Raw genomic sequence first — 18,139 nt, forward strand, 5'->3', positions numbered from 1 at the left:
CGTTTCCCGGAGGACTCTTGTTGGAATGTTTGCAGACGATATTGCTATCTGGAGCTCAGGCCGATGAAATTGAATCAGAACTCAATAGTACCTTGGATGCCATCTCAAAGTTTGCAGATGAACATAAAATGAACTTCAACCCAGTTAAATCAATAACCACTTTCTTCGCCACCAATAAAAAGCTTTATAACTATCAACCTTCTTTGATGCTCAAAAACCAGAAACTCACCTACAAGAAACACCCAAAATACCTGGGCTTCATCCTTGATCCAGAATTTTTATGTAATAAACATATTGATTTCATAGTCCAGAAAGCCAGGAAGCGCCTCAACATTTTAAAACACATTACAGGTCGAAACTGGGGAGCAGACGCAAAAACTCTTAAGACTTCCTACCGGGCTCTTATTAGGCCAATCTTAGAATATGGATATCCCATTTATTGTTGTGCATCTGAAACCAACTTGAATAAACTGGAAAAGGTCCAGTTGAGTGCTGCTCGCATTATTACTGGAATGAAATGCAGCTGTCCATCCGAAATCGTCCTCCTTGAGGCAATCTACAGCCTCTTTCCATGAGACGCCAGGCCAGTTTAGTCAAATACTTCAATAAACTTTCTAGTATAGATCATGGAAACAAAACTGCTTGCTACCAAAACAGTTGGACAAGCATTAAAAGACTAAAGAGAAACAACCCCTTTTCACTGATTAAATCACAACAACTAATTGCAGCAAATGTGGAACCTCACTATATTCATTGTAACTTAAATACTTGTACAGACTCTCCAATGTCGAGTTTTGCGATGGTCTACTTACCACCTTACTTATAAGAAAGAATGTGTTCCTGAACTTCTTAGACAACTGACCCTGGAAGTCATCAATAAAATCTCTTCAAATGATATTACAATATATTCAGATGGCAGCAAAATGAATATTCAGGCAGGTAGTGGAGCTTACATTAAAACTCCTCAAGAGAAGTTCTTCCTAAAGCAACGAAATCCAGATTTTTGTTCAGTTTTCCGAAGTGAATTAATTGCTATTCACATAGGACTGGAGAAAATTATGTGCGAAAACAACTTCGGAGATCTTTGGATACTTTCTGACAGTAAAAGTTCAATTCAACACCTCAGAAACTGGTCCCTCATAGAAAACAAAACTAGCCTATCAATCCTTCGTAAAGTAAAGCTCATAGCCCTTCAGCATAAGGTCCACTTTCAATGGATCCCTTCCCATGTCGATATCTATAGCAACGAGCTGGCCGATACTCTTGCCAAAGAGAGTCTTGCCCATCCAACACCTTTCACCTCGGAGCTCACCTATCTAGAACTGTTCTCCAAGCAAAAAGCAAATAATAAAGAAAAATGGTTAATACCTCCATCTCACAATTGGTACAAAGGCAAAAGGCCAGGACAATCTCTTGCCCTTCCCTGTGACAGGCAGACTAACACCCTTCTGTCTCGTCTCGCCAGTGGACATCTGAAAAGTCTCACTTTCTCTGGAAGCGCTAAGAGGTTCCCCATCTGCCCTAAATGCCAACAAGACCAGGCATCTCCACAGCATATCTTGAGCTGCCTGGGATTAGACTGGAACGACATTTTCGACAGTCCACTGCTAGTGTCAGATTTCATAAGGGTCAAAGACTTCATCGATTTGGTCTGACTCCGTCAGACCAAAGGGAGATTAAAAACAACAACAACTTTCACATTTTATTTACAACTTTTACTCTTCATCTTTGGTAACAGTTTTTGAAAATACAATGAGGGTAGGTCAGTGTGATCTTGATCTATAAAATCTCCTCAAGATTTGCGATATGAACACAGAAATTTGCAATTAAATATGAAGCAGTATAAAAATATAAAATGAAAATAACATTATGAATGTTAAATGTTCAAAATAAAAATCCATTTTTTTTTTTTTTTGAAATTTTTACTTGAAGGGTTAATTTACATCAAGATGCATGAAGAAACCAAATTTAAAATGTCATACCTTTTTACCACACCACATTATTCAGCAAGTTTCTATTGGAAGAAATGATATGGGAGTTTATATAGAAAACTGATGTAAAAGTAATAACATCTAAGTTTGTAAAGAGGAGGGAGAAAAATGGCTTTAGAGATTCTGTTCACCGACTATAAATATAATTTGCATTTAAAATCCATCATAATTATTTTCATGCTATGCTATACTATATGATAGGTTTCACTCTTTTATGCTTACATTTTTGTAAACCTTTTATTAATGAGTCATTTTAAAGATGTTTTACCAGTTGCCCTTTTGTTTTTAAAATCATATGTGAATCATTGTTCTAGTTCCATATAGTCCTATGCAGGGGCGGCATTTCAGCATTTCATTTGGGGGGTCGAGTTTCTTAAATATGTATTACAACAGTGCGGATCTCGATCTTAAAGTTTTTATACCTTTTAGAAAAGTTTTATTGCATGATTTTTGGAATTCGGAAGAGCAGGGAATCGTGTTACTAATCTCTCAATGCCCAGTGTCGTGCTGTTTTTCCAGTACAATTAAATAACGGTGTTTTTTTTTCCCCCATTGTGCTTCAAAAATAATTCTATAACCTCCTGAGACATAAAAAAATTTTTCTCTACTAGATGAGCTGATTAGAATAGTTAAAAAATAATTGAACTAATAAAGTTATGTATGAAAACACTTTTTATATCTTGCTCTTCAAAATCATCCAAGCAACTCAAAAATTGTGAGGGGCTTAATTTTTCATCATTGAATAATCTAGTCTCGTCTGCACTCTCAGCTTCAATGAGATGTCATCTGCCTCCAGCTCTGTTATTCACAATTCTAGACTGAATCCATAACAAGGACGAAACTGCAGTCTCTGGATGTGATAACCGGTCTGTCAGTTTATTGCTTGTAATTTTTTTTGCCTCATGCTAAAAATTTTACTCATAATTGAAACAATTTATTTTTCGTTTTCAAAATCCAATCCAGATAATATAGAGCCAACCATACAGAAAAATAATTTTCATCAAATCTTGTGTTAATTTTATCCTAAACTGAATCTATTACTTCATACAAATATTAAAAAATCAATGTTTGACTTCACATCATGTGGATTTTTGTCACTTTTTTTTTTGATTGAACTGTGGTTTGAATAGTCAGAAAATTAAGGGTAGCGGATTGAAGATGATTTGATAGGGTAAACTTTTTTAAAAACTTTCCTCAATACAAACAAATTGAATAAAAATTCAAACGAAGTCACACATGCTAAAGGGCGTGAGCTTTTCCACCATTGAAGAAATCCTTTTGCAATAATTCTTCCAGTCGTCAAATCACTGCTTTGAAGTTACGGAGAAATTCTTTTATGATTTTAACTCTTGAAGAGCATCTTGTGTCACTCCGAGATTGCATATTTATAGAGCCCCATAAAAGGTATTTGTTGATATGTTTTTTTAAATTCAATAACCGCATGCATTTTTAAGATGTTTCTATGAAAGCATATAATGCATGAGCAGCTGAAACGTGTTTCTAGCAGAAGAAAGCGATGAATACTCATTAAATAAATATACACTTAAAAAATGAACATAAAAGTCAATGTAAAATATCAAGGAATTTTCTTGGGAAAACCATGAAGACACACCACTTTGCACAAGACTCGCATACTGGACATACCACCGATACACTGGGCACACAAGTATGAAATAAGAGTATTTAGCCTATATGAGGAAATGTTTTTTTATTCCAAATTAACCATGGTTCTCTATCAGTTTTCTATGTTCTAAAAAGGCCGAAAAATACTTCATGAATTTCTAAGTCATCATCCAAATAACGAAAAACACTTTTTCTAGTCTGGGAATGTGTCAAGTTTCATCAAATAGTTAATGAGAACCAGTGCGTTTTTTTAATGAACATTGATTACCGACTTACCTAAATTAAATTCATCTATTTTCTATCATTCTGCTCAAAAAATTTGGGGGTGCGACCGCCCCCTCTTGACCCCCCTATTTGCCGCCCCTGGTCCTATGGATACTAAAAAATAAAAATATCAGTCAATAGCTGAAAGTTCAAGCTACTATGAGCCAGGTTTTGCACTAGGGTGCAGGATTGAGCAATTTCCATAACTTTCTCTAAAATTCCACTCAATAAAAATCCTTTTGTGGGCTATTCCCGCTGCTCCATTAGAGGATATACATTATAACAATGGTGAAATTTTTCATTTTTGGGATTTTTAGTTTTTTGTTTAAGATAACCAAAATGAATCGAATGGCTGCCAATAGCTTTCAATTGTTATAACAATTTCAAAACTCAACTTAAACAACCATAGATCTGTGGATTTTAAAGGAATATTGGAAAAAAAAAAGATAATGGGTAATACAAAGCCCATGCGTAACCCTGTAGCTTTCAAATAGTAAAGGAATTGGGTGCAGTGGTTCCGGAGATTACCCTGATGTTTGTTTTGTTATTGTATTTTTATATTAATTTTATCATTAGGTTTAAAAATGGCTCAAAATAAAATGGTTGTATTTTCTGAAGCCTTTAACTTCAATTATCTCAAAAATTTTAACTAACCCCAATGACTTAATTTATGAATTTCCTTCTTTACTTACCAGTTATTTTCTGTTTCTATTTTTTTAGATTCTGCTTCAAATACCTGGAAGTTTTGCATGGATTCCTTACTGTCAAATTTGCATGCTTTTATTGATAACCATAACCAAAATTGCTTCATTCTGAGAGGAAAAATTTTAACCGAGTTAGAAACTCTTAATAAAACTCAGCAGGAAATAACTGATATTATAAATAAAAATAGAGTAAGGCATGATGTATTTGTAAATGCTTTTATTTTGAAAATATTAATTAGTATTTACTGTTATGTCAATGTTCTGTTTCGATTTTAGAATGTGAAAATTCAACTGGTTACATCGTTTTCTCATAAAATTCAAATTTCCACCAAAGCTTCCACTGAAATTTTGTCAGAGATTTCAATCTTGTTGAATGAAACACAAATGAAGATAAAAAAAGAGGTATTATGTAACTAAATCTCTTATTTTTCCATAAAAAAACACTACTTATGATTAATAGTTAAAAATAATCTTTGTTTCAGTTAAAAGCTGTAGAAGTGAGAGTTTGTTGTGCTGGCAAAGAATTTTCCACTTGCATCAATGACTTAAGCAGCTCTTTGAGAAAGTCGGAGCTATACTTTCCCCAACAAGAGAACAGTTCAGCTAAAATTAACACTCATGTGTCTAATCAACAGCTGAATTTTAGAAAGGTATCTTTTTTCCTCTTAAAATTCTCAAATATTTAATCAATTCTATAAGGATTCAAATGAAAAGGTACCAAACGATACTGTATTTCTAAATGAAGACTTAATTCAATGTATGCACCATAGGCCTGTACACCACAATCCTACTGATTAACTAACCAAGGAATTTCATGTTCCCAGAGTTTTTGTGGCTTCCCTTTCTAATGCATTTTCAAAGGATCTAACACATGGAAATCGCAGGACGACATGTCTGGGGTATAGTAAAGCCCTGGATCCGTCTCTTAAGTGGCGACACACTTTGATCCATGCACTGCGCGCCGCTTTAGACTGGGATTGGAGGCGGGCAGTCACATGGGTTCAGTCCGCCATTTTGTGTCGTTCCCTGTGTGATTTCACTGTGCGGAATACTAGATATTTTCTCTTTGCTATTCGTATTTTTCATCAAACGCTATCTTTCATGTGAAGATGCCTTGGTGTAGTGCATTAAGATGTTCTAACAGTTCAAAATTACTATATCGAAGTACATTGAAAGATTATTTATGTATTTTAAATGTTTTCATCAATACTGCTGCGCAATTTCAGATACTTTATGAAACTCTTGTTGAAATTGTAATATTTTTTTACTTTTCATGAAACTGTCTGATGGTTTGTTAATTTTCATGGGATAATAAGGACATTCTCTAAAATCATCATAAATAGTTCCTTCAAATATTGTAAAGCTCAACTATGTAACGGCACCTAATAAACTGCTAGCAGTAGTAAAATATTTGCCCTGTTTTCAAAACTGATTTTTCTGAGTTTAAGATAACAAAACCGCCAAAATTTAAATATACTAGTTATTTTATTTATTTTTAATGTAAATTTTCTATTGTTTAGTTAGTTTCAAAATGTCTCAATAACTGTAGCAAAATTATTTTAAGAACACGTCGTTTTGCTTTTAATTGTGTCATAGCCATGAGTTTCAGTGTGTTGCCAAGTTAATTATTTATCTATTTTGCGCATAAAAATTAAGATATTAAAAGTGTGAAATTATTCATTAAAAAATTAAGCTTCTTTGAGATTACAGTAACATGTAACTCAAGCCAAATTATATAATTACGTGAAGATTTTTTTTTTTTTTTTGCCCGAAAAAAATTTGTTTTCGTTTAATTTTTATTTTGGTGAAAACTTTTTTAATAAATAATTTTTTTCGTCACAGATTTAATCTGCACTCTTTTATTTGAATTCCTATTGGTATCAAATATTTCAATTATTATTATTTTTTTTAATATTGATTTAAAACTGGTTACATTTTATTATCAGTTCGTTGAATTTTTAAGAACTAGTAGTATCCTTAAAAATCAGGTTTAAATGAAAGGCATTTTTTAATGTAAAATCGTCACGAGAAACAAGAAAGTGTTGTAAAAGAAAGAAAGAAAACTACACACATTAGTAATATAAACGATACTGCTTTGCATGAATAAGTTCAAACTGTTGCCCACAAATAATTTACGACATAATTAATTTAGCTCACTACTGTTCTACTCAGTAGTGGATTTAAGGGAGGGGCAGGAGGCCCGTGCCCCCCCCTCCAAAAGGATGAATATATTTAAATATTTTATTCACAATTTTTTAATTGACTTCTCCATAGTGTTTTTTTATATAGTTAATTAAACAGAACACAAATACACATAGAGCATATTTTGAATAACAGCATTTTTGTTTGCAAAAGAAGTCATACTGGAGTCCTAGAGTGGCAGAATACATTTATACATTTAACTCGCTGGTTTTAAATTCAAGGGAACGTAATATCGCGATTCGTCCATTAACTTTTCTTTGATGGAATCAATAACTAACATTCTTCAAAAAATGTGCAGGCGTGCCTAAAAGAATTATTTTGATCCAGGAAGCTATTTGCGAAGTAATAGCTTTTTCTTTTTCAGCTTACAAAAAATGCAAAATGAAAGAAATCATATCGTAGTTTCTTGAGAAAACCATGATATTATTGGAGGGGGTATGTAATATGAATATGTTATCTCAACTGTATCATGGCTTCAAGAACAATCAGCAACTGCTTCGAAATCCACACAGAAATTGTCCTGAATTTTTCAGTAAAACTTATATGTTTAATAGCTATGATTTTCTTAATTAAATAATATTTTATAGTTAAACTACTATAAAATAATATTAAAACCCTTAATGAGGTATGAGTATATTTTTTTTATTGAATAACCTTGCCCTCGTGTTATAACCATTATGACATTGTTCCTAAAATTAAAACCGCTAATTGTATAGCATTTAGGTAACATTATTATGGTTTAGTATTTAATTGGCTTGAAACGTTAAAGATGTTTTACGTCCACATTCAAAGTATATTGGTACATAATATGTATGTTCTTAGAAGTGGATCATTTGCTTTAGGGATCCTAAAATATTTAAAAAAAAGACATTTTAAAATAAAGTAATGAAAACTTGTTATAAAACACTGTATGTGGCAGGGGGAAGGAGGAGGTGCTATTCAATTTCCTGGGTCCCCTCCGAGAGATTTTTCTGTATCCGCCATTGGTTCTACTACACCAACTTTCTAATAATAAAACGCATATTTAAAACACTTCAAGTAATTTGTAATTCAGAAGGTCTATATGGCGGGAAAAAAAGAAATTACTCTTAAAAATAGTCGAAAATTTCTTCAAGACAGCTTTTTACTAATATTCTGTTTAATAATAAAAAAAAATATTTTACTAAGGTAAAATTCAACATTTTTGTATGTATATTATCAGTTACATAAGTTACGATCAAAAATCTGCAAACATTCGTTGATAAAAAGATACTTTTCAATGAGCGAAACTCTGCCTTTTTCTACTGTTGAGATAGGGAGAAAGTTGCGGAACGACACAAAATGGCGGACGCTGGAGCGTGTCGCCACTTAAGAGACGGATCGAGGGCTTTAGGGTATAGGACGGATGGTCAAGCTGCTCCCACTTGAATTTCGCTGTGCAGCCTCGGTTACCCTGTAGACATGTGGAGCAGAACCGCTCTTCGTGAGCAGCCCTGGTCTTTTGTTCTTGACAAACTAGTGTAGGCTTTAGGGTGTCTCACGCTACATATCAGAGTTAATGGTCCTCCTGTGCTCAAGAAATTCAACAAGTAGCAGTATCAATAAAAAAATTCAACAAGTGTCCTCTCATGCACTGCCGCATCAATTTGGGCCACTCTTTGTTAGAGGTTCAGTGCATGCGAGCGTCTGCGCCGATCCTCGCTGGATACTTTTCCATCCCATCCCTGGATATCTCACTACGTTCTCCTATAGCCAGTGGCGCAGCCAGAACATTTTTCTGGGAGGGGTTTTCAAAATGGAAAATTGTTGCCTTCTTTCCCATTCATTTACAATGTGTAATTATTCAATATCAAAGAATTTCTATAGATTAATAATTATTCATTCAAAGTACTTGCTTAAAAACAATTAATAATTCATATTAATATCACTATGAAACGAAGAAGTGGAAAAAACACAGAATATTAATTATTAGTTTTACTTTATCCTTATTTTCATTGTTTGTGTTTTTTTTTTTTTTTCGAGATCATTTAAAACCTCCTCCTCAAAATTATTCATGTCTTTATGAATGTCAAATGCTAGCCAATTACGATTTTGATCTTTCGATGAGAATTGGTAAAGAGCCTCAGAAAATCTGGTGCGGTAGGGTAGTGCGGGTAGTGTCTCTCTCTGTCTCAGTAGGCTTCCTCTCTCTAGATGTCCCTAAAAAGGATTTGTGCAACGATGGAAGTGCTGAGGGACCATGATACCCTATAGAGCTTTATTGACACCATTTTAGCTATCTTATACCGGAGGGGGGGGACGTGGGTTGCTAATCATGAAATACAACTTTTATATTTAAGAATTGAAAAGTAATTTCTGACTGCTTCCCGATTATTAAAAACAGTAAAATATTTTGTTGAAACCTATTCCGCTTGGAAAAGCTCAAATACTCAGCTTTTCCCCCTTGGTTTTAACAGAGGAAATGAACGTGCTTATGTTCTGGGAGGGGTTTTAACCCCAAAACCCCTCCCGTGGCTGCGCCACTGCCCATAGCGACGTATGCAAATGTGTTAACGGTTACATTTTTGTGATGTTTTGTACCTTTTTCATTTGAACATGCTCAATATAAACATTTGCTGTTTGTACCTGAGACATTCTATGTCAGCTGACCTAGTAGTACCCACCTGCAGGGGGCAGATACAGATTACCCTTCTAGGGGGTTCATGCTGAAGAATACAGGATTTCAGGTACAAAAATTTTCTGACACTACTTGTTTCAATAAGAAGCACCAAATTGGCCAGGAATAAAGGATTACTAATAAATTTTATAAGCATTGACAGAAGGTAGTACAGTAAAACCTGTAAAGTTGACCACCTTTGTAAGTTGACCACCTGTCTATGTTGACCGCTTTTGTCAGGAACGGAATTAGTCCTATCTTGTATAATGAAGGAAAACCTCTGTAACTTGACCACCTTTCTATCTTGACCACCTGTCTATCTTGACCACTAATGTACCCCAAATTTGGTTTGGAGTATTGTAAAAAACCCTTTGTAAGTTGACCACTTGGTTTATTTTTTAAAACTTAATTTAGCAAATTATTTTATTTTTTTATTATTTTTCTTATATCTTTCCAAAAATATTTTTGATGTCAGACCAGCATTTTACCAACTAAATAAAACAGCAGCATAACTAAACCTCCTTGTAAGTTTAACCCCCACATTGAAAAACTACTAAGAACCCTTATATTCTAAAAAATTGTTTTTCTTTTGTTGTTCTATTTTGAGTTCAAAGTATTTTTTTCCAGATATTGAAATTAATTGAAAGGGAGAAATCCAGAAAAAATTAGCTGACACATATGGAATTTCCAAAACTAGTATCTAATAAGTGCACCAAATTTCAATAAGGAGTTATTTTGTTGAAAAGTAGATCATCATGGTTATAAATGTATTAAATGCATATGAGAAAAAAAAGCGAAAAATTTGTTATTTTTGATTAGCTATGAATTTTTAGAAACTATTAATATCAAATAACTTTTTATAAACAATGATTTTTTTTATCAATTTACTGAAATTTTAAATTTACAATATACGTCATTCTGAGAAAATAACCTCCTAAAATATTTGAATAGCATTTTAAATTATTGTTTCAAAGTAATGTTAAGCAATGAAAGTGAGTTGAACGGAAAGAGTAAGTGTCAATTAGTCAAAAAATGAATACATGGTACAAGAAATGACAAAAAAAGAAAAATCATTACCCCCTTTATAAGTTGACCACCTGTCTAAGTTGACCACCAAAGTACTGCACCGCAAGTGGTCAACTTACACAGGTTTCACTGTATTTTGTATAGTTACTTTTGAAAATGGTTTATGAATTGAAAAGATTACTGCACTCACTTATATTTTACTCATAAAGTATTTGAACACAATTGGAATATTCTCAACAGTCTAATTTAGGTCATGACAATTCCCTTGCACTGGGGTATGCCCACCTGACCATTTTCATTTTGTAAGACATTTTACAGAGATGTACCTAGGCCTTTGAAACTATCATGTGCAAATCTTCAGCTTCCAAGATCCAAATCCTGAACACCTACTGAGCCTTTAGGATTCCAAAATGTCGGGATAACTTTGTGAAACAAATTGCAATGTTTAGGCTAAGCCAGGGCCGTCGGCAAGGGGGGTGTGGGGGGTGTCACACCCCTCCACTTTTTTTGGAGAAAGGGGCCGTTGATTTTACGTTATTATTAATTTCTATTGTAAGGAATAAAACCGCAAATGGGAAAAAAATGGAGAGGGTTCTTAAATGAAATTTGGAAGAAAAACGAAATATAATTAAAATTTTATCTAGCAGTATCAGTAAATCTGAAATCTAAAAGATCCGGTACTTATCATCTATCGCGGCCCTAGTCACCAAAAAAACAAACAAACAAACAATCAATGGGGCCACGAAAAACAACTAAGAATCGTTGCGAAAAATGCGGAATATTAATCGCCAAGTGGGGCCGCGGGAACGATTACATATAGGTCGACCCTTATTAGGAAAAAAAAGTACTGTGTAAACACGTGCGGGAACTTTAATAGTTACTCCAACATTTTTAGTAAAATCTGTTTAGTGGAGTAGGCATGAATCAATTCTTTTTTCAGAAGTATTACATTAATCTGTTTCAAACTGCGGCAGGGTTCTTTGAAATTTAAAAGAAAAATAAAATAACTAAAACATAACTAGCAGCATCAGTATACCTGAAATCTAAAACATCTGGTACTTTTCAGCTATTAAAAAACTATAAATGGGGCCGCAAAAAAAAAGAAAGCTAAGATTCTTTTCGGGCGGCATTCAATGCGGAAAATATGAATATATCGTTAAGTGTGGCCGCGTGAACGGGATTTTACAAATCGATCATCCCGTGTTTGAAAAAAGAAGTATTGCATAAATATGCGCAACATTTTCAGATTTTCAGTACACTGCCACAGTGGTTCTTCAAGAAACTTTCCTTGGGAGAGAAGGGAAGAGGGGAGTCATATAATATGTTTTGAAATTAAAGGTCGGATAGTGCAATTTTAGGCACTTGCAGTGTGTTCATTCAAATCATTTTGTTGTTATATGCGGGGGGTGGGGGCATGAAATCTCTATTCCATCCCTTGGCTACACCACTGCAGTGCCGCATGGAATAAGTAACTATATGAGAGTTAGCCATAGGCACTTTTTCCTAATAACAGTGCAGTCAAATGACGAAGACTTTTCCCTTGGTGGAAAACAGAAACAAGTGATACAACTGGATACAACCGGATACAACTGTCGTTGTTTAGACTGTTTCGCAGAAAAAAGATGCTATTTTGTGTCGAAACTCGAAGGTACTAATTGCTTTATAGCCCGCGGATCTGCAATTCTCTTAACGTCTGGTTGTCATTTGATAGTACATCGTATGGGGCTCAAACACTGCTTGCAGCCCTGTGTCCCTGTGAGGTACCATCACGTGTTCTAATAGAATTCTGCCTGGTGTGTCCTTGTGTCCAGTTTGCATGAAGGGTTTTTGTTCCGAGTGTGACCTTGAGAGCCCAGGATAGCAATGCCATAGCCTCTACTGCAATGCTGAAAGAGAGAGAGGGAAGTTGATACATTTCCGAGAAAACGTCTGATTCTATTTCCTTACTCGTCCGCTGTCGCTGTCAGTTGAGTGTTGACAGAAATTTTTCCTATTATTATTTAGAGCTCATGTTCAAAGCCAAAGACTACTGGAGGAGCTGCATAAAAAAGCTGCTTTATTCAGCAACATTAAAAGTAAGTAATAATAATAAGTTTTTTGAACGAACTGATTAAGTCCATAATGTAGTTGAAAGCAGCGCTCCGCTTTTTCCATTTCATGTTTTTAACTTTTATTATTTATATTTGCTCCTCATAAAAGCACTCTTACTCTCCCTCAGCCCCTCCCAACCTTCGCGTGTAACTGCACTTTTTACTCATTTTTTCTTTATGTTTTCAGTTAGAAAAAAAGAACAAAAAAACTTCTACAACTATAATTGCCTTAACTTTGATTTTGCAACCATTAAATGGTAATCTTGTGTATGAGGTCATTGTAATACCTTAATAGGTAAGATTTGTCTTTGGTGCCCACTTAGGGCTATCGTGGCACACATTGCGCCACTGAAGTTTTTAGAGGGATGTTTTAAAGGGTATATTTCTTTTTTTTTGGGGGGGGGGGAGGGGCACCCGAGTCAGGGGGTTCTTTGTGATATTGGGGGAATGGAGGATGTGCTCTTGCTCTTGGGGGAGATGGGTACCCCTGTTTTACAAGGGAAAATTTATTCCATTGAAGAGATTTCAATTTAATTTTAAATTACTAGGGGCCTTGTCCCCTGCTCATTGACGCTCAACAACCTCCAAAGATTGTTGCGGAATTTTATTTGGATCGCAAAGATTTATGTTTTTTAGGAAGAATCAGATTAAAATAATTGCTACGATTAGAAAAAATGAAAATTCCATTCCACCCCCTCTCCTAAAAAAATAGAATTTAAGTAACGAGCTCAATTTATTTCGAACAATGTTTTAAATCCCGCTCCCTCACGAAGAAAAAATAACTTATGAAAATATATTTAGCAAAACTATTAATAAACTATTTAAAAAAACCCTTTAAAACCCAAACTCTTAATGTATCATATCACATAAATCGTTTGAGGTGCTTGATATTAGATGTCTTAGATTTCTCATTGCAAGCTTAGACGTTATCATTTCTTCAGAATCCTTGCAAAAATGTAAATGGAGAGCACCCCATACTTTTTTATATTAAAGTTGATTGTTTGTCAATTTTTTTTTATTCCCATTGTTTTAAGCTAATTTATACTTAGCTGTAGCGCTGTGGAGCATCCTCTCTCTGTTGAAAATGTACTTTACATTTAAAGATTCATTTTTACTTTTTAGTTCATTCTCGTACAAGAACGTGTCAATTAGTTTTTTTTAAATATTTTATTAGTATTCTTCTTAGCCATTTCTAAGAATCATTGATTTAAATGAGTTAAAAATTTTTGATATTTAATCAGGGCCGACAGAAGCCATGCCAGCGTAGTCGAAAACAAAGGAGCCGGCCCTTGGGGGGGGGGGGGAGAGGTTCGGAGTAACAGTAGTAAGTTTTATGGGGGGGGGGGGGCTGGAAAGAGGCCGTTGACTCTCCGTGGTCCTGCTTGGCTGGAAGGGTCTGACCTATGTCCCTCTTGCAGGCAAGCCCACGTCACCTCTCCAAATATTTCCTAGAGCAGTTTCTATACTGTTCAAAAACTAAAAACTCCTCGTGCAACAATATATCTGGGGAGGGGGGGTGGCGCATAATAAAGCACTTAGCTCTTTTCTGTTTTACTTTTCTGGTGGAAAATGTAACACTTTTACGATCTAAATTTTCAATTAAAAAAAAAATCATATGTAGAGAAAATTTCACAAGATAGTACTTTTTCTCCAAAAACTCCCTATTGTACCTACCTTTCAGCGTGAATCCTTAGATTTGTCATATATCACAAGAGAAGTAGTAAACTATTGCCATGACCCATGCTGCATGCCTGAGTTCGAGCTCAGTTCGTCTCGGTGAAAAAAAGCTGCCCTATCCATTAAAATTCGATCACTTGTGACTGTTCCTGGCAGACATTTTGGTTGTTAGAGACTGTTCTGGCAGAAATTTGTTCTGTATTGAAATAAGATGCATTCAGCTGGTAATTAATGGATAGGGGCGGCTCCAGGGTCGTGCAGTCTGGGCAGCCGCACAGGGCCCCGCCGCTAGTGGATTCTGCGCTGACTAAAAGTAAATATCTTGGAATGAGAAATCTACAGTTTTTGAAAAAACAAAAACTAAAAGTTTCTTACAAGTTTAGAACAACTTTGTAAAACGATTAGAGACTGGAAAGTGCTTTAAATAAATTTATTTATACGAGAGTCCTTGAAAATAATTAAATTAGTCTTTGAGTGTTGTACTTGAAAAGTTCAATTTTATTTCTTATCTAGTGTAGAAACTTTAAATTGTTTGAATGTCAAGGATTTACTCTCTTGTTATTTATTCTTCGAATCTCCACACCATTTCTTTTAAGAGTTTTATTTATTTTTTATTAGTCAAGCCCTTTATTTGTCGTTTGGTTAAGGGGGATGATCAAAAATTAACTCTACCAAAATTTGATGTGAGCAAGTGACAATACGTTGTCCATTCTCGTCTCTCTCGATCAGTGTCGACGATTTGCCGAACCAAAAAAAAAATTATTTTGCATTTTCTTAATTTGCAAAAAAAAAAAAAGTGTGAAATTTGTAAAAAGTTATGGTTTGCCTATTTTTTATTGATATTTTTCTATTTCAAACTATGCTGGATAAGGCCTCAAAACGCAGGGTTTTACGTCTATTTTTCAAAATTTTTCATGGGGGAGAAACCCCCAGACCCCCCTCAAACTGAGTATTCTATATCGCATTTAAGATCGTCCTCTTATCAAACCTTCTCCTGATACTCCCCTCCCTCCAAGTTCAATGCAATCGTACAAAAAGTGTGCACGTATGTGGGGGATTGTATCGAGAAAAAAATGCTTTGTTAATCTTAATTAGGTATAATAAGGATTTATTTTATTTATAAATTAATACGGGGGGGGGGGGCATTAATAATAGGATCTACGTTTCGAAAACATTTTTAACGATTGAACTTTTATCTGCATTTCCTCTAAAGCTTTTCAAAAAAAAACATGCTGCATCATGATTGTCAATGTTGATTAGTCTAGGATATACTCAGGACAAAACGCCAAAGGGTAAGGTTTTAAACAAACTAATTTTTGAACTTCTTGCATTTATATGATATTTGTACAAACAGTTCTTCATTTCAGTTGAAATTTTTTTGCATATACTTGAAACAGTAGAGGTGTTTGGGGCGGCCCAGCCCATCAGTTTAAGTTTTTCCAGGAATTGGGGACAAAGGATGTATACTCAATGCAAATTTTATCGGAAAACGACGAAAACCGCACCCACTTATGTGTTAAAACATTAATTTTTCAATACCTGGGGGAAGGGGGGCAATAGACCCCTTTAAATGATCGACGAGGTCCGCCAATTGTCAACACCCCCCCCCCTCAGATATTTTAGCTAGCGACGGCCCTGGGCTAAGCTTTCAGAAAATTTAATTACTCTGCAAAGCTGAAATTTTGAAAGCTTGGAGTACCTTTTGGCTTTAATATATTCTACAATTTCCGAGCATTCAAACTCATTAACTTCTGTTTAGCATTCATGGAAACTCTTGGAAAAACTCAAGTGTTCAAATTTTGTTCCAGATTTTACGTTGTCATAACTTCTAAGCAAAGGTTGTTCAAAAGCTCATACTTAATAATTAAATTAATAAAATAGTCGCTTTCAACTGGTTAATTTGGCAGAACTTGCATTAACTGTGTAAAAGATTTTGTGATCTAATTGGCTATCAAAATCAGCTGAATCAAAAATAACCTGTTTTTAACATGCGGTAACTCAAAATTGGACATAATCAGTTTCGTTTTTTCTACCTCCGTAAGACAGAGCAGATTTTTTTTTCTAACAGAATATTTTTTTGCAATGGTGTTTTTTAAATTAGGAGGAAAAAATGAACTTGAAATACTGTCTGTCCTTTACAAGAAAAGTTTACTCCACAATGTTTACTGGAAGCTGAATGCCAGGAAAATAGGTCTGCTGTGGTTATCATGCGTTATTGGGCGATAATAGTTTGCTCAGTTTACTAATTAAAGATGATAAAAGCAGAAAAATATGTCTTGTCTGCGACAATTTTTTTAAAATTTGATCTCTTTCTTGCAAATGTACATCAAATTTGTAATATTTTGACGTTCAATCAGCACCACATTTATAAATTACTATAAAGTAATTAGCATTGTAACCATGGGCGCCCATGTGCAAAATTGTAAGGGGGGCCTCAGAAATTTTAACCATGGTTCAGCAGGATATTTTACCCATGGAGGCAGATTTCAGGACAGATTAGAGTCATTAAAAATTTGACATTTTTAATTATTTATTCATTAATGGCTGAAGAAGTATTTTTATATTTTTGCAAAGAAAAAAGTACTAAAAGCAAGGAAGTTCTAATTTCCAAGGAGGGGGGCTCGAGCCCCCCTATATGGGCGTCCTTGATTGTAACTGTTACTTAAACTTTTTAAATAACTGCTTAAAATTTTTTTCTTAGAACATAGATGCTGAAATACAGAAAATAAAAAATTCGCTCCAATGTATTAGAGAGATGTATAGTTTACATAATGCATGCGCTGTTGATCTATGGAATCAGGTAACTTGATTTCATTTTTTTTTTTACAAATAAATGGACAGCTTTAGCATTAAATTAAAAATTAATGATTTTTTTGTGTGCAGAGGCAAGGAGACTTCTTTGAAATGGAGAGAAATACCGAAGACTTGTTTAAGAGTTTAACTCAGTAAGTTACATTTGAGAAAAACAAACTACTATCAACCAAAATTGTTAAAAAAAAAAAAAAAAAAAGGCACTAATTAAAAGTATTTTTTTTATTTTTATTTTTTACACAGGTTCCAGGAGGATTTACCGAAAATGTACAACGATGCATTTCCTTCAGATTATGATTATTATTATAACAGTTTGAAAGACTCAAAGGAAAATGTAGGTTTTCAACTTGGCTGATTTGGCGAAGTTGTGATTCTTTCAAAATACTTTTCAAAACGATCTATAAACAAAAATGTCAAGAAAGCACAAAATTTCACAAAACATTGCATACAAGTTTTGTGCTTTTATTAACATTCTTAATTTTTACTTTGCAGCAGAAAAGTCTTTTTGTCTTATGTTTCTATTATTTCAAATATTCTGTTCTTCCATGCATGCATGCATACATACATAGTGTAACAGCACTAGTCCATTTGTGCTGGTCACAGACATGCTTAAGACATAGCTCGCAAGTTAACTGAATTTTCTGACCCTTATAATGTTTTAAGACTTTTTAAACTATTTTTCTCTCATCTAATGTTTAGCTGCTTCTGTATCCTCTGAATTTGTTAATTCTATCTTTATTTGCTAAATTTTGAAAAAAAGGTCCGACCCCAGTAATAGACACCGAAAAATCTGATGCTAACCAGCAACAGACAGGGTGAGAAAAGGTTGAGTAATAGACAAAATACCTTTATTTATCTTCAAAGTGTACATAAGTTCTTTATTTTTAGAACTAAAGCCTTATTAAATTCAAATGAACATGAAACACCAGCTCATCTTGTAGCGGCTGTTCATTACCTTCCACCACTGCTTTATAAATACCAACTAGCTTATAAAATTCACTCTGATAACACTAGATATCTACAACATATTCATGGGCCGCAACAACGTCAGTTTTACCCGCCTAAAAGGCTTATTATTTAAATCTAAACTTAGGACTGTCTAGTACTGGATCCTTG

At 34.3% G+C, this 18,139-nt stretch overlaps 1 protein-coding gene across 1 annotated transcript in view; it reads left to right on the forward strand.

Moving 5' to 3' along the window:
* Positions 1 to 4,690: 4,690 nt before the first annotated feature.
* LOC129233151 (uncharacterized) overlaps positions 4,691 to 18,139 on the forward strand; it is a 35,154-nt gene continuing 21,705 nt past the window's right edge. Inside the window, exons 1-6 of the mRNA XM_054867220.1 lie at positions 4,691 to 4,771; positions 4,859 to 4,984; positions 5,065 to 5,232; positions 16,914 to 17,012; positions 17,096 to 17,157; positions 17,267 to 17,357. Coding sequence (XP_054723195.1) covers positions 4,967 to 4,984; positions 5,065 to 5,232; positions 16,914 to 17,012; positions 17,096 to 17,157; positions 17,267 to 17,357 — 438 coding nt within the window. The 5' untranslated portion in view covers positions 4,691 to 4,771; positions 4,859 to 4,966. The remainder of the gene's footprint in view (positions 4,772 to 4,858; positions 4,985 to 5,064; positions 5,233 to 16,913; positions 17,013 to 17,095; positions 17,158 to 17,266; positions 17,358 to 18,139) is intronic.

Source organism: Uloborus diversus, unplaced genomic scaffold, assembly GCF_026930045.1.
Source record: "Uloborus diversus isolate 005 unplaced genomic scaffold, Udiv.v.3.1 scaffold_213, whole genome shotgun sequence".
NCBI classification, from domain to species: domain Eukaryota; kingdom Metazoa; phylum Arthropoda; class Arachnida; order Araneae; family Uloboridae; genus Uloborus; species Uloborus diversus.